The 23,303-nt window shown below is 36.9% G+C and overlaps 1 protein-coding gene across 1 annotated transcript; it reads right to left on the bottom strand.

Annotated features, from left to right (window-relative positions):
- Positions 1–578: 578 nt before the first annotated feature.
- LOC144451512 (DNA ligase 3-like) lies at positions 579–23,217 on the bottom strand. Its single transcript, XM_078142380.1, has 20 exons — positions 23,014–23,217; positions 20,699–21,382; positions 19,867–20,019; positions 19,063–19,233; positions 18,195–18,301; positions 17,787–17,918; positions 17,191–17,348; positions 16,400–16,568; positions 15,711–15,935; positions 14,869–14,931; positions 14,662–14,741; positions 14,287–14,374; positions 13,525–13,602; positions 13,089–13,212; positions 11,812–12,029; positions 8,141–8,287; positions 4,024–4,242; positions 2,930–3,058; positions 1,965–2,123; positions 579–1,530 (listed from the first exon to the last, which is right to left on the bottom strand). The coding sequence occupies exons 2-20, from the start codon at positions 21,297–21,299 to the stop codon at positions 1,453–1,455; spliced, it is 3,099 nt and encodes a 1,032-aa protein (XP_077998506.1). The 5' UTR covers positions 21,300–21,382; positions 23,014–23,217; the 3' UTR covers positions 579–1,452.
- Between the last annotated feature and the right edge of the window lie 86 nt (positions 23,218–23,303).

The raw sequence follows: 23,303 nt of genomic DNA, 5'->3' as shown, positions 1-23,303 counted from the left end.
TATGATGTCACACAAAATCTCATTTTATTAGCTAAATAAAATTGATGCTAAAACGATCATATCTTCAAGACATTTCCTATGTCAATGAACAAGCAAATCTTGACTATCATAAAATAGCGAAATAAAAGAAATATGTAAACTGCTTTAGGTAATTTTTCCCAAAGAAAGTCAATTTCCTTTGGCTTAATGTCATAGTCTAGAATTCTAAACTGGTACAGTGTTGCATTTTAAAAACTTCATTACTAATACCAGTCTAGTCATAACGGTTACAAAAGGTGTTAAACTGTGGTGCTCCCCTGTGGTGAACGAAGCGCAAAGGGTACATGTCAGTAGTAATCCATCACAAACTGACAGGCTGTTGACCTTTCTAACATTTCTAGGACTGCACTGATATGCAAATGTCAAACCAGGACTCCACCTCCAGTCTGTTTAAACTAAAATCACATGGGGACGTGACAACATCAACCTGTTTGTATGAACACGGTTGGGGGAGCACAGATTTCTGTGTTCGAACAATCGTCATGACTAGACTGGTATTAGTAATGAAGTTTTTAAAACGTAATACTATACCAGTTTAGAATTCTAGACTAGTAATGACTAATGTCACTGATACCACATGACCATCAAACACTTTGATTATCCTTACATCATGTTATATTGTATCACATTGATTAGTTATTTCACAAGCATACCTTGACTTCCATTTGGGAAACAGAAGTAATATGTAAACTGCTGGACTCGGAGATCAATTTTTCCTAAGATGGGGAATTTCCAATTGCCTATCCTTGTCATTAATGGTACTGATACCACCAAACGCATTGAATGATCTTTACGTCAAGTAATATGGCATTGATGGTTTATTTCCCAGATACAGTTTGACTGTCAATGTCATATAGCTAAATAAAAATAGTATGCAAACTGCCGGAGATAATTATCTTTGCTTACCTAAAAAGAAAGTAATTTACTACCCCTTGCCTCTATGAATACCCATGATATTGATAATAACCTACAAACAGTTTGAATTTTGTGCGAGAATGTTCATGGACTCTGGGAAATTTCTAGAGTCCAACAAAGTTTTGGAAGCGATTCCCATTGTATTGTCTTTGTATTAATCATGTAATATGCAATTGCTAGCTACATTTACACACACAATCAGACTTCATTTGCCTAAATATTTCAACAGAAATTTGCTACTGCTGAGGAGCATTTTCACCAATCACCTTACGTCTTCTTGTCGCTATGACTACAATAAGTCTTGTTCAGATTCCATTACTGCATCAATTCAGGATTTTTATCCTCTTAATGTTTTCTTTTCAGTTTTCAAGTTCCATTGCCTTTAGACATTTCATAGCCTAATACAACCATAGACTCTGTGGGTGGAAGGTCTATGGTACAACAGACACTGGGTTTTTTTAATCTTACATCATCATTCAGGAACTACATGCAGTCTTTTTACTTTGGAACAAGTTTCTTCTGTTTCACACACTGCCATAACCAGTCTGCTGTGATGTACTTGTCTGAACGTCCTCCCTTAAATGTCAAATATCAAAATAGCTTTTGTAAACTGTGAATGTACACACACACACACACACACACACACACACACACACACACACACACACACACACACACACACACACACAAACAAACACAAACACACACAGTGACAAACACATACACAGTGACACACACAGTGATGCAGTGACATACACAGTGACAGTGACTGACACAGTGACAGTGACACACATATAGTGACTGTGGGTGACAAACACATACAGTGACACAGACAGTGACAGACATAAGTGACACACACACACACACACACACACATATAAATTAAGATAACTTTTTTAGTTTCTATACTGAAAAGTTAGCTTTATACATTGTTAGAAATAAAGAAACATTCATAAATGCATCACTACCAAAAAGGTAGTCTCACGGTTAGATCTTTAGACCTTCCTTACCTTATTGTCACCATCAATAACAATGTGAGATGCTGTATCTTTGTCATAGTCAGCTACAATATCACCATCATATGCTATGACAAAGCGTTTCAGTTGTTCATACTTTGGAGTTGTGTTTGGAAGATAAATCTGCATTCCTGTAAACACATCAGGTAAATGCTGCAAACAAATATGATAAGAAGTTTACAAAACACATTTATAAGTTTATAGTGCATGAAGCAAAAAGTGTACAAAACACATTTATAAGTTTATAGTGCATGAAGCAAAAAGTGTACAAAACACATTTATAAGTATATAGTGACATGATCTGATGGCAACTAATTTTCTCAAATTGATCAAGATTCATCACTTAGTGTTAAACTTGCAAAAGGAGACACCATTCATTATACCATGCATGAACCAGGTTCAACTAAATAATATGGAATTTATACCCTGGTCGTTCAACTTCACAACAACGCATGTCTTTGACACGACAATGCGTGTCTACATCACTGGTTCTGCTGTGTTTGAAATATGAGACAAAACATTCCATTAATTCCCCCAATTTTTCTTTGATATTACTGGTGCTGGTATAATCTTGTTATTCTCCAATATATTTCTTCATTCATCTGTCTACTACTCGTCTAGTGACTTGCAGTGACAAATGCCCCTTAAGTCACTCGTATTTTCCCTGGCTAAGCAAAGAAAAATATTGGGGAGTAACATCTAATTATTAGCTTTGTGATCCAGCATCTACATAGTTGAGATTGAGGTTGAGTTCGAGATTACAAGCGTTATCTTGATATATCTGTCCAATAACAATCCAAATTTGTCTTGAAAGCGGTGGTTGTTCTACAAGCCACCACATAATCAGGTAATTTATTTGAGATGAGAGTCTGGTGGAATTTAATCCTAAGCTTTCCACACAGAATATCAGATGACATGCAACATACAAGACTGTTGTAATATAGATGTGCAACTCTTACCTTCGATCCACTTTGTACAGAAGATTTTCCAGGTGACTTTGTGACAGCTTTCCTTGGAGAATGATCAAACTGTTCTAAATGTTTTGGATTTGTTTGGTAACAGTCTGAACTGTATTTACATACTGGTCTCTGAATGAAATACATAACAGTAAGTACACATGGTTAACTGGTGATATCCTTTCTATGTTCTTTGTTCTGTAACTACACTGACACTCATTCTACCTACAAGCTTATTACAATACCCTTTCTCATATGCCTATGCCAAGATCAATCATTCTTAATGACATTTAATGCGAAATCTCACTTCTGATATGGCATGTTAAACGTCATCATATTCACGTTAAACGTCATCACAAAGCAGCTTTCTGATTGGACAAGACAGCAATGCCGAACATAAACAAACAAAAATGGTGGTAGATGTTCGACATTGAAGTTATTGCGTATGACCATAAAATTAAAACAGACATCTTTCAAAACTGGGAATGCAAATATCCGTACCTGAATGATACTATTTATGACAAACAACGAGGTAATATCGGGCAATAACATCATAGTATCGCGCCCTGGCACACTTTACCCAAATATGGCAAGTGGCGCACTCATCAATATCCATTCGCTCAGTGATTTGGCTTCATTAACTTCTTCACTATTTTTACTTTTTTGTGAATACAATAAATGGGGTATAAAACCTTTATGGCCCAGATTTGGGTTTTGCCGACCTCGGTAGTACGGCTTACGGGCTCTTCCACTGTACAACCTCGGTCCACAAAACCCATATCCGGGCCATAACGATTAATATTAACAATGATTTGAAAATATCCCCATAAGAAGACTGCTCGCTATGGTAAGTCATTACACTACCTCATATTATTCAAGTGAAGTCAGTATGTAAATGAGTGTCTATGGCAAGGACATCCACTGAACAATGAATGAGGAAAAAGTTTCAACTGTTTTCTCCGCAATTACACTTGATACATGATGTACAATCATGAAATAATTCTACAAACCCAAAGTTATGAAAATGACTATTTCCTGCCTTTCCATTCCCCTTTAATGATGGATTTTGTCAATAAAAATGACATATTTTCATCTACCTTTCTAGGACTTGGTTCATCATCATCGTCACTATCATCATCTTCTATCTTTCTTTTGATTGGAGTTTTCATTTTGGATGGACTAGATGAAGATACATCACCATTGCTGTCAGCACGTACGTCATTACTTGAATTCTCTGCCTTCTTGCCTTTCACTCTAGGAGACCCTCCCAGCATATCAGGCATGTCTGATGTCTCTTTGGATTTCTTATAAAGTAACTGGAAAAAAAAGTATACAATATATCATCCGGGGACTCTTAGGTGTGGTACAAATTTTGATTTCTTATAGAGCAGCTGGAAAAAAATGTAAAACATATCACTCAGGGACTCTTGTGCAATAAGTTCAAGGAAATTTGTTTACTGGATTTGTTTAGAACACCAAACTTCAAGCTGAAAATCCTGTTACAACCTTTGACAAGTAAGCATTTACAAGTGGAACTTGTTACAAAAACGTGAAGTAAATAAATACTACAGCCAATGACACACAAGCATATACAAGTGGAACTTGTTACAAACAGGAAAGTAAACAAATGAATAGGACTTGCAACACTTGGCACAGAATGTTGGAAGTACAGAGACACATATTATATACCATCATTTGATAAGAACAATTTTATAGCCACTTTACACAATAGCTCATACAGTGTTCTCCCCAGGATTTGTTGATAGGATATCGGCTCATTAGCATAAATTAGCATCAATTTACATATAATTATATTCCCGAAAAATCAAAGTACATCATAATAAAATTAATATCAAACAAGTAGTACATGTACATGTGACCAAAGGAAAGTTGAAGGCCAATTTATTAATTCAAAATATTAGCACCAAAAAGAAACTCATAAAGCAGTGTTATTGATTATTATTGTTAGGAAAGCTGAAATTATTTAAAACTTAATGTCCACAGATAAATTAGACTTTCGAAACACGAAAAGTTTGTGTACAGCAACCGGCAGACATCGTGTTAGTCCGAAATATCGTGATACACGAGACTTACTATACTTCCCTATGCAGGACTTCCAAAACTCGCGATAGTTTGTGACGTCATGGCCGCCATATTGGAAAATCCATGCGTAGTCGTACGATGTATCAGTCTACAAATTACAATGTCAAACTACAAACTAAACGTGTTTTCAGGGTAAAATTGAACATGAAGCTGATAATCGGAGATAACATTGCCACTTTATCGAAAGGTACATTAGTCTGTTCAACTCTTTTCACGACACTGAAGAATGCACATGCTCATGCTCTTGGGTTCAGACATACGGTGTTATCACTGTTACTCTGTCACTCATAGAAAATTAACTAGACACTGAATGTCAACTTCATGCGTTTGTCGAACTTTTATACTTTATAGCAAAATGGCACGGCATCGTTTGATTTTATAGTTGTCAAAGTCTGACAGTTCCGACATGCTTCTACGGTCGAACCGACGTTACGGATGGGCAGGTATTGCCTTTGATTTACCGAAAGCTGTTGTACCGAGTGTGAATCACACTACCATTAGCGGGTTTACGCATTTTGTTCCTATCGAAAACAATACTGATGGCAAACTTCAATGAAATCTGTCTGGTAATCATTACCATATCATAAACAAGGATGTCGGGCAAGATCTAAAGCGTCACGGCACATTGTCAAGCGTCACGGCCTGCCGTCCAAGCGTCACGGTGCCGTGCCGCTTCAAGGGCCTGGGGAGAACACTGTCATATTCACAGATGTTTCCATGGTATTTCATGTACATGCCAAGAGGCTATAACACTGTTCATATCCAAAGATACAAGTCTCTCTACTTCCCACATTCTGTACCAAGTGTTAGTAATTCAATACGCCGTATTCCGGTTATCGAAGAAGCCCCGAAAAGATAAAAGATATGATTGTTTGGCCACTAGGGGCGCTGTTTTAGAACCGGAAGTGAGGGCCAGAATTGTAGAGCATAGAGTCTATAGGCATCGTAACCACTGACTAAAGATTTTCTGTCATTCCCCGTAACTTTACGCTATAATATTGCATTATCGCCCATCAAATAACGAAATAGCAAATTAACCTCTTGTTCTCCTAATATTTCGCGTAAGTTTGGCTCTACAATTCGACCGTGAGGAAAACCCAAAAGTAGCAACATTTTGAAACGGGTAGTACACTGACATCTCACTCACGTTTTCAGTGTGACCTCGTCCATTTGCGTTACCGTTGGAGAAATTGTAGCGATTGCTTCCAGTCAAACATCGGAACGGAAAAAGGTACAAAAACAGAGGAAAGAACCCTCAAAATCACAATATACGCTACAGTTATTGCAGCTTGTCTAAAACCAATCTGATTAAAATCCGATGTAGATGTCGGCTAATCGTTCATTGCTATTTTACTTTCGTTATTGTGCCTGAATTGACCTTCGTGGTACATGTTTGATCGCCTCCTCTACCGATCAGGACAAAAACGTAAACATGTACCACGAAGGTCAATTCAGGCAAAATAACGAAGGTAAAATAGCAATGAACGATCAGCCGACATGTACATCAGATTTTAATCAGATCGGTATAAGACATGGTATGATGAGTGAACCACGTAAACGTTACATGGAAGGCCGATTCATTGAAGGGGTGGGCGGTGTGGTACATCAATCATAATAACAATATTTATGATTCGTTGCCGACTTCAATGGGGTTTTTTATACACTGATGGTCCTGAATAAAGAATAGCAAGCTAATCAAAGTGTGATAGTAAAGATGAGTATATCAATACAAATATGTTTATGCCAACTTATAACCAGTACATGAAATGTTTTTTTCCGGACAAAGTTTTATGATTTCACCCGTGGTGCTACACCACTGTTCTAATAAACAAGAAAGGCCTAAGTATGCGGCGACATCAGTTACAATATAAACATGTGGCTTGGTAATTGTCGACCGAACTCTCAATATTGCAATGACTGTAGCTGGAAGCTGTTCAATCTGATTAAAATCCGATGTAGATGTCGGCTAATCGTTCATTGCTATTTTACCTTCGTTATTTTGCCTGATATTATTTTTCTTGGTACATGTTTACATTTTTTAGCCTGATCGTAGAGGAGGCGATCAGGCAAGCTAAAAAATGTAAACATGTACCAAGAAGGTCAATTCAGGCAAAATAACGAAGGTAAAATAGCAATGAACGATCAGCCAACATCTACATCGGATTTTAATCAGATTGGAAGCTGTTGTCAGATTTGTAATTTTCTAATCGTTCTTTTGTCAAGCAACAGACACCAGTAAGGTAAAGAAATATGTTTATCATGTCTACATCGGGTATATTTCGAAGGTCCTCCGTCCAACTTTCAATGTTTCCGCTGTCGATTAGTTCTATCTTTTGATGCTTGACATCCACTATTCGTCTCCTCTTCCGTTCTCTCAGAAAATTATCATTTTCTAGTGTTTCAAGACCAAGGTTGACAGCATTTCTGGCGATATCTAGTAGATTTAGAAGTAGTAATTTTCCACTCTTTTATGAATGCACGGAGTTCTTTTACGCCCATTTTGTTGACAGCTTCATACATCGCCATACTATTAGATGCCATGACGAAAATTCTGGCCCTCACTTTGTCAGATATGGTGCGCCCTCTCGCGATACTTTCCTGCGAAACAACCGGAAGTTCGATAACCGGAATACGCCGTATTCAGTTGTTTACTTTCCTTGTTTGTAACAAGTTCTGCTTGTCAATGCTTGCCTGTCACTGGTTGTAAGATAAAAAGTACACAGTCCAACAAAGTTATACTGACGTTTCAAGAGTAACCCTTCTAATAGCTAAAGTCTCATACTAAGTGTAGGAATCTATGATGTTACTTCAATGACTTGCAGAATTCTCTCACCTGAAATTTTCACCTACATATACATTTATTTACAATCAGTGACGTTTTTCTAAAAATGCTGTAGAGGGCATCAATTTTTATTATCATTTAATCCGCTTGAATAAATATAGGGTCGGACAGGTCATGAAACACATACATGTAGAATTAAGTACGGCTACCATACTCAAGAGTTGGTTATTTCAGTTTTTAAAAAGTTACATACTGTTCTCACATTTATTAATTCCTGAATATCAAAGCGCTGTACAAAATCTAACATTCTTTATGATAAAAGTGCGTACCTTGAGTCTTGCCAAGTCTGTGGCTTCATTCCAGGATTTGTCATCACGCACTTTGGTACAGCGTGGAAAACGAATTGAGATACCATCAGCAGTGTGTGTTTTAGAATGACTGAACTCAGCTCCTGTTATCTCCCACACTGGGGCTTGCTGAAAAGTAACAACACATGACAAGTAATGAATTATCAGATAATGTTGACTAAAATTAGAATAGATTTTATCAGGTTCTTTCTATCACAATTAAAGCATTTTACTTCCACCAAGAATTGCTCTTGGTTCACCACCCATTCAAGAACGCCACAAACACAATTTCAATAAAATTGTCAAAAAATAACAAACTAATACTAATAACAAACTGCCATCATACCTTTATGAACTAATGATACCATTCCCCAACACAACACAACGCAATGCAACAGAACGCAAAACACAATGCAACCCAACACAACACAACACAGCACAACGAAACACAACGCAACACAACACAACACAGAGCAATATAACACAACACAACACAACACAACACAACACAAAGCAACACAATACAACACAACACAACACAAAGCAACGCAACACAATACAACACAACACAATACAACACAACACAACACAACACAACACAACACAACACAACACAACACAACACAACACAACACAAGGACTAAATTCAACCAGAAAGCCAACTCTCAATTCTTCAGATTTATGGACATCGGCCGTCACAAATAATCTATCGATTTAATGATTTACCCAACTCTCATTCATGTTATTGTTGTATCGATTCTTATGTTCTGTTTCTGTACTTTATTTTCTATTTTATCCAAATCATATTTATATATTCATTCATATGATATGTATTTTATGTATATTCAATCCACTGCTCCAAAACACTCATGTATGCAATGCCAGTAATAAATAAATGTTTTCTTAATCACAGTATTAAGCAAAATTTAAAGATTTTTCTTCCTGATGCGAATGCTAATTATGATGTGAAATTTTTTAATGTACATCCTTAGCAACAATGGTTGCTACGGAAATCACAGAGACAGGAAAGTGATTATCAGATTCATCCTGTTGATGCACAAGTCGTTTCTTTTTAAAAAGGCTTCAAAGAGACCATCGTTAGTGGACTTAAAAACAAGATTGGTAGCACATGTATATAATAATACAAATGCTTCATATTTCTGGATGTAATATGAATTAATAACCCATAACAAGGTAAATTAAGAACTCATAACAAGGTTAATCATTTCCTTGTACCTATCACTGAAATGTCAATCTTACAATTCAACTATTGCCTTATGACACACATCCATTTGTTGCTAGGTGATGACTACGTTAATTATCTTTCACTTTGATAAAGACTAAATGATTCAAATTGAAATGGATTATGACATAAGTGAGGAGATGGAATGATAATCGGATTGTGTATGGAGTCTCCTGCTATTCATTGCTTTTCTTAGGGATGATTGCATAATGTTTCACAAGCTAAATAAATGAACATAGTTCATTTAGAACAAAACCCCCTTCTTCAGAAGTGCGTTTATATATGATGTAAACCATCATAAAAATTGTAGCGGTCACACCACTATGATTGATGTAATGTAAAAACATGATTGTAAACACATTAAAATACAGTCAAACCTGTGTATAGTGGTCAGCCAAGGGACTAACAAAATGTGGCCACTATAGAGAGGTGGCCTTTCTGTAGAGGTTGGTTGTTTTTGTAATCAGGTGGCCAAAACATTTAGAAGTTAAGGACACAAACTAAACATAATATTAAGGGTTTAAAAACTAATTATTTAATCTCACATCAAAAATACATGTACATGTATTTACAATTCAATGACAACTCTGCTTTGCAAACATTCTAGAAGTAATTTTGCAGTTTCTGTGAAAAATATCAATCATGAATAGTCTAGTCCAATTACAAATTTATGTAACACAGTTTTTCGTCTTTCAAATCTTTCTTTTACGATCACCTGGTGCGTTGCTTTCGAACTCCTCCAAAAATTCAGACTTGCGTTTCTTTATGATCAGTATCTGGGTACGCCCAACACCATACTTCTCAGCCAGTTTGCGTGAGCCCACAGAACCACTTGCTTTGTACAGACTGATAATCTTGACCTTCTCGTTCAGTCAACGTCTTCCGAACAGCCTTCGCCATGGTTTCGATGATAAACGGTAAATAATGCTGCGATACAATTTGTTACGACGTGATAGCTACGATGCAAAAGCATAGAATGGTAAATGTACGAAGCTCTCGCTCCGAAACACAGTTGCCGCCATTGATGTTTTGTTTACGTTCACGCACAGAGTGACTGTGGTTCACGTGTTACGTGATGACGCACTTTGACCTACGACCTGTCAACTGTACTTCGATGTTTCTTTGTACGGTAAAGTTTCTGACTCCTTTCGGCACTGCAGCAAGTGTTAAACGGGTATCGTTGACATTACTGTGGGTCTATTGGCGGTACGGTCACCCTGTTTGATGTTACCGGGTGATGCCCACAGTGTGGCCGTAGTGAATAACATGAACGAACTACGTCATTGTCTTGTTTCCGTAGTGCAGTGCCTATTGTTAACCAAAGGAGGTGTGTGTTTTCACACCGATACGGCGATAAAACAAAACATCGGACAACCTCTGACGACTTTCTATTTCAATTGAGAGTTTCAACTCAAAGATACCGACCGTTATACACGGTATAATAACCAAATTGGGCCGGTAATAGGTGACCGCTGACCGCGTTAAAGAGGTGGCCGTTCTATCAAGTGTCATTAACATGTAAAATTGCATGGGACTGCCACAAAGTGACCGCTTAAAGAAGGTGGCCGCTCTGTCAGGGTGACCGCTAAGACAGGTTTGACTGTACTACCAGAAACCCCACACTATATCTCAAATTTGAAGTAAATTTTTTATCAACTTATCAACATCTCAGTAGTAAATATCAAACCTGTTATTATTGAAGGTGTGAAAGTTTTTAAATTTTAGTTAGAAGTGCAAAAATTAAGTTCAGCAATCACATTGACAATAGGCCCTCCTCCCCCTTTAAACAAACGAAGTTCATTTATTGAGCTTGTATGATATTCTCCCTTACATATACCAATGTTTGCCCTCACAAATGTACTGTATAAAAACATGGAAATTTTCACTAAAGACTTATTTTCACTTATTTCACTGGAAAACAAAAACATAAGTAGAGACTAAAATACCTCTTTGTACATTAACAGTGCAGTAGTCTGGTAATTTCGTAAAAAAAAATAAGTCTTTGAGAAATGGTTGAAGACTGTTACTAAGTGTATGCACCCTGGTGTTTACTGCTGATATTATCTCTAAGTTTTAGTGTAACTTCAACAATGTCTGTCGCTGTTGTAGCAAATGTTGAGACTGCAAAGTTGGAAACCAATACTAGTAATCTAACAACATCAATGTAAATATTATCCTTCTTTATTCCAAGTCAGCTGTAAACTCACCAAATTTTCTCAGTGAAAATATCTAGGTTTACAGTGTGTGGGGGCAAAATGTACTGAAATAAAATAGTGTACACTATCACAAACAGTAATTTGACAATGCTCCACCCCTATTGTGTATAATAAACTGACCTTATACAAGTAAAGAGAATCAGACTGTACCAAATAATACATTATTATAGGGAGAGCCATAAATGTGTACTCACTTTTGGATCCTTTACGATGAAATCAGGAACCAAAGATTTGTTGACGTTCAACCAACCAGGGACTTTCTTGATATCTTTACTGATTTTGATGACTTGGAGATCTTTGTTGATTTGGTCTAATGTTTTGTCGTCATGACCACTGCTACATTTGGTCACTGTACACCATTTCATAGTGACTGGATCATACACTCCCATCAGAAACACAGACATTATACCACCTAATTTACAGAGCAAGAAAATAATATTAAAACCAAGCTCAGCATTTAAGAAGCAAAATGGTCATTATCATAGTCTGTGTTACAGTTGCTGACAGAAGATTGCCTCATCAGTAGTGTTTGAGCAAAGGTTCAAGACTTGTACATCTCCTAACTTTGTTTATTTCCCATGATGCTTTCACAGTGTACAGCAGGCCCCTTCTGCATCAGATGTGCATATTTTGAGACAGTAAAACTCTGATTATCTGAACTTCTCAGGGATATGGATTTTGTTCGGATATGAGGACAGTTCGGTTAATCAATTTTGTGGGTGGGACCATAGACATTGGACAGACATAATTTCCTGTGTCAAAAACATTATGAAAATGGACACATTATACCCCTAAGTTGTCTACACAATACAAAATTCAAATAATAATAATGATAATAAAGCAAATTAATGTGCCTGTCCTCCGAAGAGCTCCAGGTGCAGACACAGAACTACTAACAGAATGAATGGATACAGAGAAATAATTGAAAACATGGAAGGATGTAGAGAGAAGTGTGTACGTGAGTAAGAGTTACGATTGAAATAGGTAAGTTTTAAGAGCAGAGCAGAAAGAAGAGTGAAGAGTGAGAGTGATGAAGACTGTGGGGAAGACTGTTCAAACATTGATGACAATAGTAAATGTACGTGCCATGCACTGTTTATTCTAAAATTGCTCAAACAACTTGTCCTCATGTCAAATGTATGCATGTTGTTGGAGATTGTCTTCCATTGTGTACATTAGTCATGTTTATTCATACGTCAAAATATGGAGAAAGTGAATTCCTGGGTCATTCCTTCAGATTGGTTATCCGTGCATCTCAAAAAACTTACATTAAAATTGGTCTGCGAACACATCACAACCTAAAAATTGTGTCATCATTGTTTTGCTAAACTGTTAGCAAACTGTTTGCTGAACAAAACAACTGCAAACAGTATTGGCCAAGCCATGCTACTCAATCATCATATTGACATTACAGTTTTTTTTGGTAAACTTTCATATTCACATACTCCAGAGGGCAGTATTCATTCCTCACCTTTGTTGCCAGTTCCATAGAAAGCCCCTAGCACAACCAAATCAGCTGTATCAGCCATGGCCCCCTCAGCTAGGTAATCTTTCTTCACTTTCAGCCAGTGACGCTTACCAGGCTCATAGATGCTCTGCATTAAACAGTAGATAAAAATCATAAAGTACATTTGTATATATCAAGAATATTATGTTTAGTTAGTTATTCATTTATTTCAGTAAAGTAAGAATACTCTTTCATTGCACATTTCTGGTTACGTTTAGTAGTAGTTCCTTACTTTTACCTTGTAAAATTTCACTAAAATCACTTAGTCTGGTACATATACATCTTGATGCTCCTACACAATGCCCCCTAGTGACAGCATCACATTATCTTTTGTTTTTATGGCAAATTGCTACTGATAGTGAATTTAGATGTGTTATTTTTGTCAATATCACTTACTTACCTTTAGATCTTTCAGTACAAGTCCTTCTAATCCTTCTCGAAATGTCTTCATGATCAAATCTCTTAATTCACTGGGTTTCTACGAACAAGTTAAATCAGTACCAGTTAAATAGCACCCAAAAACCGACATGACATGTAATATTAAAACCAAATATACCATAAATAGTAGACTGTAAGATATGTTGTGTTGTTCCTCCCTCATAGGCCTCCTCTCTCCTCTCTGTGGAATGGGTTGACCGATGTGTGAGGGCGCCCTGTCATGGCATACCTTACAGACTAATAAATAGGTGCAAGGGTTGTAGATAGTACCGTACATACATGTACAATTTTGTAAATCATCAACGTTTTGATATCTAAAATAGGTGGAGGTAAGATACCCATGAGCATACAAGTTGATGAGTGAGGTATTACATGAGTAGTGTTTTCAATTTTTTCCTGAGGTATATTCTTCCTTTATGTATCTGTCTGTCTATATGTGTGTATGTATGTATGTATGTATGTATGTATGTATGTATGTATGTATGTATGTATGTATGTATGTATGTATGTATGTATGTATGTATGTATGTATGTATGTATGTATGTATGTAGGTATGTATGTGTGTGTGTGCGTGTGTATGTATGTATGTATGTATGTATGTATATATGTATGTGTCTGTCTCTATGTATGCTTATGTACTAGTATGCATGTGTGTGTGTGTGTGTGTGTGTGTGTGTGTGTGTCTCATCACAGTCTTAAGATATCCTTTTTTGAAATACTCACTGTCACTAGTTGTGCTTCTGTAAACATTATCTTGTTTTGAATCTCTTTCATATTTTCTCTCAAAATCTTCTTTCTTTCAACAACAGGTCTGTCAAACATAAAAAAATCACTTGTGAGTACAATCTGTTTTGTCAGATTTCGTTGTCGGTATTGAAAGATGTCATGTTAAAAAACTTGACATTAGCAGTCTGGAGGAAAGACTGCCCTCTATAGTTACTCATATGACTAAAATAATTGTCTCAGTATGAAATGAATACGTTAGTGATATATCACATTTACAAATCAAAAAAAGAGAAATTGTTCTTGTTGTGTTAAAGTTTCTAGTTTTATAAAAAGGCCTGCAGTGATAACTGTTAGGTCTATAAACATACTTACTTGTCCATCAGATTCTCTCCATTGAAGTGGAGACAGTCAAACACAAACAAACAAACACTGGCATCTTGGAATGCAGCTTTCTAAAATTGTAAGAGAAAATTGTCAACATTTATCAAGAGAAACAAAAAACGTAAACTTGAAATATGTGTTGGATAACATCAAAATTGAATGAATAAATAAATAAATAAATAAATAAATTATTTTCACCTTGTGCACTCCCAGTGTTCCAAATGGTAATGGTATGCCAGTCTTGTTATCCACCAAAAGAACCTATATTTGAAATTAAGAAACATTCTCTTAAGTTTGAAGGTTTGGACTGAAGGATAATATAAGGCAATATTGCAGTTTACAAGGGTCAGAAAAGGTGAACAGAAGTGATACAGAATACTGCTATTTTGTGGCCGCCATTTTGGTGTCCCTGCACATGTATTAATACCAGTCAGTAGTAATGGTTGTAGGCCATAGTGATAAAGTTATGTTTTTGGAATCTAGTTTTGAGGTAGCATTCGTATGAATCTCTCAGACATTTTAGCATAAAGATGTTATGCAGTTTGGTCAGGGGACGTCCTATTGTAGTCACCTGACAATAGACTATTGTAAATAGGTGGTAGGTAGTAACCACTATTGTCAGGTGACCTCCAAGTGATGTCACCTGATAGTAGACTATTGTAAATAGGTGGAAGGTTTAACTACAGTCATGGTTGAGATGATGTTCTCAAATTTGATGAATTCGCATATTTTCCTAGGCCAATATTAATCCTCTCTCCATAGGACTTTTAGAGTTCTCTGTTGTTACTGTGTGTCCTGTAGTTTTTAGATGTTCCCCTATTCATGGGCCATGGTTATCTTTCAATCAACTTGATACAGCAGTGTCAGTATGTCCAGTATTTCATAGCATGGGAAATCTAAAGTAATAGCCACTTAGCAAACAACATTGTCATGTGACTTGTAATCTGCCACACGTTTTTCGCCATAATTACTGATCAGAAAGTAGAGGAAACGGCTGTACAGTTATAGAGAGAAAGCTGGACAGTGAAAAGTGTACATACCTCGCTGTCCAGAATAAGGCTGTTACCATGGGGACATGCCTTGGGCAGGAAATCTTTGAAGTGAGCCACTTTATGAGGAAGTACAGGTTTCAGACTTCTACTGTAGTATTCAAACTGATCCCCCTGTTTGTGTACTTGAACACGTTCACCATCATATTTGATTTCTGCATACATTCCATTCGGACATTTCTTCATGGCTTGGTCAATGGACTTGCAGGCTTCTGCCTATAGAGGGAGACACATACAGTTCAAACAGTGCCACCTTGGATTTTCACTCATGGGAGTCACAATGGTTTTGACAGTTACACAATAGACACAATTCAACTTCAGACTAACATTAACAGAGACACAATAAACACAGCAGGATCCTTTGCCCAATCACACTGAACACTGATAAGCATTGCTATTCTTTCACAGTGCAGTAAAAACAGGCTTTTAATGAAAACATTACACATGGACTTGATGATTTTAATGGCTGCAATTGTTTACTTTCAAACTGATAATCAACATTGTCAACTTGACTACTTCTACATCCCCACTGTGCATGGCACCTAAGTAATTGTTTCTATTGCATTTGAAGTTGTCTGAGTGTATGTATCACATGAGTGAAACACCAAGGTATTGACACTTGTACTGTAATTTACAAAACTAAATGATTCAGTTGTCATGGGTTATACCCAAACACTTACCAGCATTGGAAGTACTGCTGTCATAAGTGATGCCCTGATACTCAATTTCTTCTGCATACCAGGTTTGCCAGCACTGTTTCTCTTGTTTTCCAGAACCCGATCCACAACATCTTGCAAATTCCGGGATGCTTGGAATGCTTCATATGCATTTGGGTCAAGGGCTTCAAGTCTGTAAGAGTGATATTTATTTGGATTCATTCTTATTAATTCTTAACTACATTCATTAGGTCGGTAAAACATAGTAATAATTAGTTATGGTACTGTCTATTGGTAAAGCCAGCAAACAGACAGTTTGACAAAGCCTGTCAAACTGAACAGGCAAAACATTATTCATAAATAATAAGAACCCTTGGCTGTGGTACAAGAACGTATTATTATCGTGATTAATTCTGTTTTACATAATCTTAGAGAGTACACAAAGTGTGGTCAGGTAAGCTTACAGCCAAACTACACTATGTAACATATCAACCATACTTGCTCAGTTGTCATTGCCTAAAGCTAAGCTTAGACATAATCTCAGACACTTGCTATCAAACCATTTTACTTACATTTTATAGATTTACAAGACAACGTTTTTTCAGGTTTTTGATTTATCTAGTTGTTAGTCTTTCAAAATTTTCAACCTCTTAATGAAAACACTAATTCAACAATTGATTGTCCATTGCCCATCTCATTCGATTCAACAAAGAGGAAAAGTTACCCTAGCCCATAAGAATGTCCCTTTCTCTGCTATGCTTATAAGCAAAGCAATGGCATGGTTGTGAACAGCACCCTCTTGTGGCAATACTCACATATGTTTAGCACCAGCGTTCATCCTCAAATCATGTTTGATCAATCTGATAATGGTCTTCAGATCATTAGCTGTACATCTCTTTGTAATTCTAGTCAATTCTCTTTGTTGTTCATCTTCTTTGCTCATGGTGGCCATTCTTTCCAGAAAATCATTTACCTGAGACAAAGAGACAAAGATTTCAAATACATATCACCATATTGTTCAACTCCAAATAAATGTACAAGGTACTTACACCCTGTCAAGATAATTTTCAGACTTGCTGAGACAGAAACGATCTAAAAGTATTAGTGTAATATGTTGAGATTAATCTATCAATGCTGATGCTGATGTGATTATACACATAGTAGACTGGTTACCTCTATGTGACACATGCAGTGTTTTACTTGTGTAGACTTCCAGAGTAGTTCACGCTATGTGACACATACAGTACTATTTGTGTAGACTTCCAGTGAATATTTTCAGTGACGTCCCATTTACTTGTCTAATTTCTATTATCTACAAGTAGCTGAAATATTTAAAATCAAAAGCAAGTGAAAGTTAGCATATATATATATATGTTCACAGTCAATGATTTATAATTCTGTGAGTACTCACATCTTGTAAGGAAAGACTACTTTTCTTGATGGGTGGAAGCCTTGTACTTTCATCAAAGTACTTCCTGATAGTTTCAGACACGTCACCTTGCTCTAAATCAGTCAGCATTTCGTCTTGACTAGTTCCAAAGATCTACACAAAAAATGACAAGAAAACAGGGTGATTCCAGATCTTAGAATGACAATGCTAAAAGGGTGGCGATTGCTTACAATTATTACCCCTGGCACCGACCAATGGCAGCACAACAGCCCTTTATACTTCCTCAACTCCCTGGGGAGCATACAACCCATTGCAGCCTTTTATAAGCACATACATAGGATTAAAGCATTCACATTGCAACCTCTATCCTACCAGGTCCCATGATTGTTATCATATCGATTGTATCACAAAATAACAAAGTATTCTTACCTGGCTGTAAAGTTTAATCAACTGTTTATTATTAATGTTGTAAACTCTTTTGACGGCTCCTGGTAGTAAAAGTCGTAACAAGAGGTACACATCTCCCTTGAATCCATCTGAGCATCACAGGTCAAATAGCATGTAGAAGAAAAATACAAAGTTTGTCAAAAATAAGTACTCAATTTTTTCAAAACAAAAATCCCTTCATTTAAAGAATCAAAAAGATGGAAAAAATTTCCATGTTTCAAATTTGAATGGCTTTTTGAGGAAAGCAAATTTCCAAACAAGCAAACACATTTTGAATTGAGCTATTTTTTATATTGGGAGTCCTGTTTGAATAATTTACACCTTAACAAGAAGTACAGAATGTAAAAGTTTCTACTTCTTTCAAAAAGTATTGGGCTTACTGAGGCAAGTAAACATTTAGAAAATAACTATATATAAGTACTATCTTGTAGCATACAATCTAATCACATGGGCATTTTTGGCTCCTGCCTTTCCCCTTCCATGCCATGCATTTCACTAGTGCCCATTTATTCAAACCTAAAATTAGATTGTGATTTCCTGCAGTGACATTCAACTCCAATTGAATATGGTAGTTAATGTTTACATCACACAGCTCACCCATTGAGTTGGTTCTAATCATGTGATGACACAATTGACATCACCTCACAGCTGAAAAAATTTAGAACCCCAATAAGAATATGTACTTTCTTTCTGGCCAAAGTGCCATGAAAGTAGCAGCTGCTAGTGAAATGCCCTGAATGGTAGGGGAAACCATGTGCCAAAAATCCACACACAACAGTATTCTAGTATATGTATCTTGTTATTAAGCAGAATAGAAAAAAAAAAACAGTTTAGTTTCACAGCCACGTACCTCCACTATTACCTTTCTTAAGGTAAGTAGAAACTAGTTTAGTTTTACCAAGGTAACTTGATTCGTCAGCAATATCGACACACAATCTACGGAACTGACGAAATGAGTTATCACGTCTTGTCATCTCGTCTTGTGGACCCTGAGGTTTTGATGTTGATGGCCCTGCAACTACTAAAATATAAATATGCATTTGAAAAGGAAATTACTATATTTCTTTGCCATGACGGGCGAAAACATGATCTCCATTGAATTACATTGGAAGCAATACTCGGTATATGACGAACATACATTTGCACATATCTTGCCTGAGTAAACAATACAATGATAATAACCTTACCATCATACAATGACAACCTTACCATCACACAATGACAATAACCTTACCATCACACAATGACAATAACCTTACCATCACACAATGACAATAACCTTACCATCATGCAATGACAATAACCTTACCATCGTACAATGACAATAACCTTACCATCACACAATGACAATAACCTTACCATCACACAATGACAATAACCTTACCATTGTGCAATGACAATAACCTTACCATCACACAATGACAATAACCTTACCATCATACAATGACAATAACCTTACCATCACACAATGACAATAACCTTACCATCATACGACAATAACCTTACCATCGTACAATGACAATAACCTTACCATCATACAATGATAATAACCTTACCATCACACAATGACAATAACCTTACCAACACACAATGACAATAACCTTACCATCACACAGACACTAACCTTACCATCGTACAATGACAATAACCTTACCATCATCATCAATAGGTGGTGGTGTATCATCTTTCTGTGGTGTCTTTGTAGGTGTTTTCTTTACTGGTGAGATGACTTGACCTGTTGTAGTTAACTTTGCTTGGACAGTTTTCTTTGGCGTCTTCTTTGGGGATGAACTCTTGGCTGCTAATTCTGTAAATCAAAAACATGGGCAAACTTTGATATGTAGTAAATGAGTAACGAACAGAACCCAAAAACATCCAGAAAAGTTCCATATACTAGTAACCAACAACCTTATACCTCCATGATATTAACCATGACAATAACTCAAGCATGACAGCATTGTTACATGTCCAGACACAAATGCTAGTCAAACTGATGATGCTAAGTTTTTGAATGTGATCACTGTTGAATTTTGAGACCACCTAGCCTGTTTTCATTTTGGTTTATAAACAGTACACAATATTATCCCAAATGTGTGGTGATCTATGCACACAAAAAATACTAGTCAACATAGATGCTCATTGCTGGAGAGAGATCCAACGTCTAGGGGGTCAACCTGATTATGCTAATTTTTTGCATGTGAACATTGTTGAATTTTGTTCAGACCATCCTATTTCATATTTTGTTTATTAAAAGTACTAAATATTATCTTCATTGCACCAAGTGATCAAACTGCCTCTAACAAACAACAATTTTGTTGTTGTTTCTCATTTGATGATAAAAAAAACTGTGCTTTCTTGCAAGTCACTACATCATAGTGATCTATACAGGTGTGAACCTAATTTTAGTGCATCACAAGATTTTGTCCTGCATCAGTGGGGTACCAAATTGTCTTAGAGGAAATGTTACCATGGTGATTTCTACTAACCTCTGATATGTTTTCTAATCACGTCCTTCTCCTCATCTTCCATGTCTTGAAAGCCTTCAAGGTCACCGGGGTCTTCTATCTTCTTCGTCGTAGCCCTGGCACGAGCTAGCGTCTCAAACATACAACCGATGTGAAAATATTGTTTCATATCACCTCCATCATCAGAGAAGGGATTAGCAACTATCTTGGCTATCCGTGGTGACTTCTTCTCGATACCTTGCTTACATTTCTTACACTTTGATGTCCCAAGCTTTGCATAGTCACAGCCGTACCTATTGTCTGCCATGTCTGCAGCCGAATTGTGTTGAAATCTTAGAAAAGTGGAATATTTTGTAACTGACTTTGAAAACAACTGAACTCGTACTCTGGCAAATGAAATTGATGGAACGTGGTCAACAATCGCTTCAAAAATTGGCCCTTTTCTAGGATAATTTACAACAGAAATATTGCTTTTTGATGCTGCTATATTCTTGTCAACAATACTGGTGACTCTGTGGTTACCAGAACTCAGTTGCTTACATATCACTTTTTCAATATTCCACCACTTTTGATTAATTCTCCCCAAGTCAAAGATTTTAGCAGATGTAAGATATCTTCTCATCAAATTTCAAAAATCTTCTGACTCCAATTATGTTGTTTTTCAAAATGAAAGACAGGCACATTTACTTTACACTGTTGTTATACCTATAAGAAAAAATAACATTAAGTTCATTCTATAATCAATCAATCAATCAATCTATATTGCGTAACATCATGCTTTAGCGAGCATGGTAAAGTATACAAAAATAAGTAAATAAAATACAATCATTTAGCCAACTGCTATTTTTTTTACAATTATAATTAACATACATTTTGTATTTGGTCAGGATATATATGATTTTGCTTACAGGGGTGCAAGGGTCAATTGACAACAGTTGCAACAATTGCCTGGGTGTAGGTGTAGGTGTGGGTGTGGCAATCAATGTAAGGCAATAGTTCCAAGGGGTATCAAGCAACAATGGAAGTATCACTCAATATAATCTCAGACCACAAGGTGTCTGAGCTGTGATACGTTCCATATTCTACCTTTCTTCACTTCACAAGTTTCGGAAATTTCGTAATGCACTAATCCATGTGTACAGCTGGCCTCTCCTGATCAGGTTTGAAAATTCTGTCACTCTGATAATTTTTAAAGCGATGCAGTAGTGGTGAAATTGTTTTTCTGAGTCCTCTAAAATAAAGTAAGGCAGCTAGGATAAAACTAGTATACACAGTGTGCAATGTATAGTTACTCTCACTCGTTTCTCTATCATTGAAATTCACTAAGACCATGGGGGTAGGAAGGACTACCTCTATGCTAACACCATGGATGTATACTCTATGTGCTAAAGACTAAGACATCCATACTCAGAAGACATACGGGGTAGGACCAACTCGGCCCATTGCCAACTCGTCCCATCGCCAACTCGGCCCACGTGATTGCCAACTCGGCCCATTCACATGCCAACTCGGCCCATTTACATGCCAACTCGGCCCACGCACGTCATGACGAAAATGTTTGTGTCATTTAAAGCCAAGGTCTTGAGTCGATGACGTGATAATATCAAATACTAGTAATATTCATATAATCAGAGAAAAAATCCTTTGCTCCAAGCACCGACATCGGTATACTACTACTTGTAAAGACACTATGGATTGACATACTAGTACATGTAGATCGCATGAATTTACTGAAGGACTAAATATCTATAGTCAAGTTGGCAGAGAGTGGGCCGAGTTGGCAGAGAGTGGGCCGAGTTGATGGGCCGAGTTGGCAGACGATGGGCCGAGTTGGTGGGCCGAGTTGGAAATGGGCCGAGTTGGACGTGCACCAAGACATACAGCCCCCAGTGTCTACATTTTTCAGCCCTGTATTATTGGTGGCATGTGTGCGTGTGTGTGTGTGTGGGGGGGGGGGGGGGGGTAAGTCCACCATAAAACTAATCATGTGAGCTAAACCCATGTGCGGTGTGGTTGTCAAATCATGAATGTATTACATGTACACCAATGGTAAAATCATACCACTGTTCTCCACAGTACCAACACAGCAGCCCTCGGAAGCACGTCACAGTGTACAATCTCAATTGTAGTAGACACTAGTCTCTACGCACTGTCCTTACAATTTACATTGTTACCGTGTAAGACTTTTACTTACAACAGGTAATTTGATAATTGCTATAAATAGAAGCGATCTGAGCCTGTTGAAACCTGCAGCGTTTTGAGTGACCTTATTTTTGCTGACAAGGCAATATTGTACAAACATTGTTGTCATTCAATGATTCATGTGTATGACTCACCGTGAACCCTGCGATTCAGCTTTAACTTTGCACAGGCAACACAGGAACCCGAGTTAAGCGTTAATTCTCCATAACATTCCAGTTGTAACTTGGCTAAACAAAACTCATATGCGACCTACTTTGTCACAAAAACTCGACAAAGAATTTACTATGCCTATTGTAAGCAAGTGTACATAGGTCGCGATTCACAAAGCATCCTTCATGTGGACGCCGCCATTGTACAAGCTCCTCTAGCTTACCGGGTATTTGCAACTATTTTTCGGAGGATACAGAAAACAATACAGATGCAT

The sequence above is a fragment of the Glandiceps talaboti genome, chromosome 21, assembly GCF_964340395.1.
Source record: "Glandiceps talaboti chromosome 21, keGlaTala1.1, whole genome shotgun sequence".
Lineage (NCBI taxonomy): Eukaryota > Metazoa > Hemichordata > Enteropneusta > Spengelidae > Glandiceps > Glandiceps talaboti.
The sequence above is the reverse complement of the archived record's forward strand: the minus strand, read 5'-3'. Positions and strand labels throughout refer to the sequence as shown.

Bases quoted from the DNA above. Each gene is read 5' to 3' on its own strand.
- LOC144451512 (XM_078142380.1), bottom strand. From the start codon at position 21,299: ATGAGAAGATATCTTACATCTGCTAAAATCTTTGACTTGGGGAGAATT. The intron at 13,213-13,524 runs GTAAGTAAGTGA...TGTTTAATGCAG, and splicing joins TTGTACTGAAAGATCTAAAG to AGCATCTATGAGCCTGGTAA. The intron at 8,288-11,811 runs GTGAGTACACAT...GTTACTTTTCAG, and splicing joins TCATCGTAAAGGATCCAAAA to CAAGCCCCAGTGTGGGAGAT.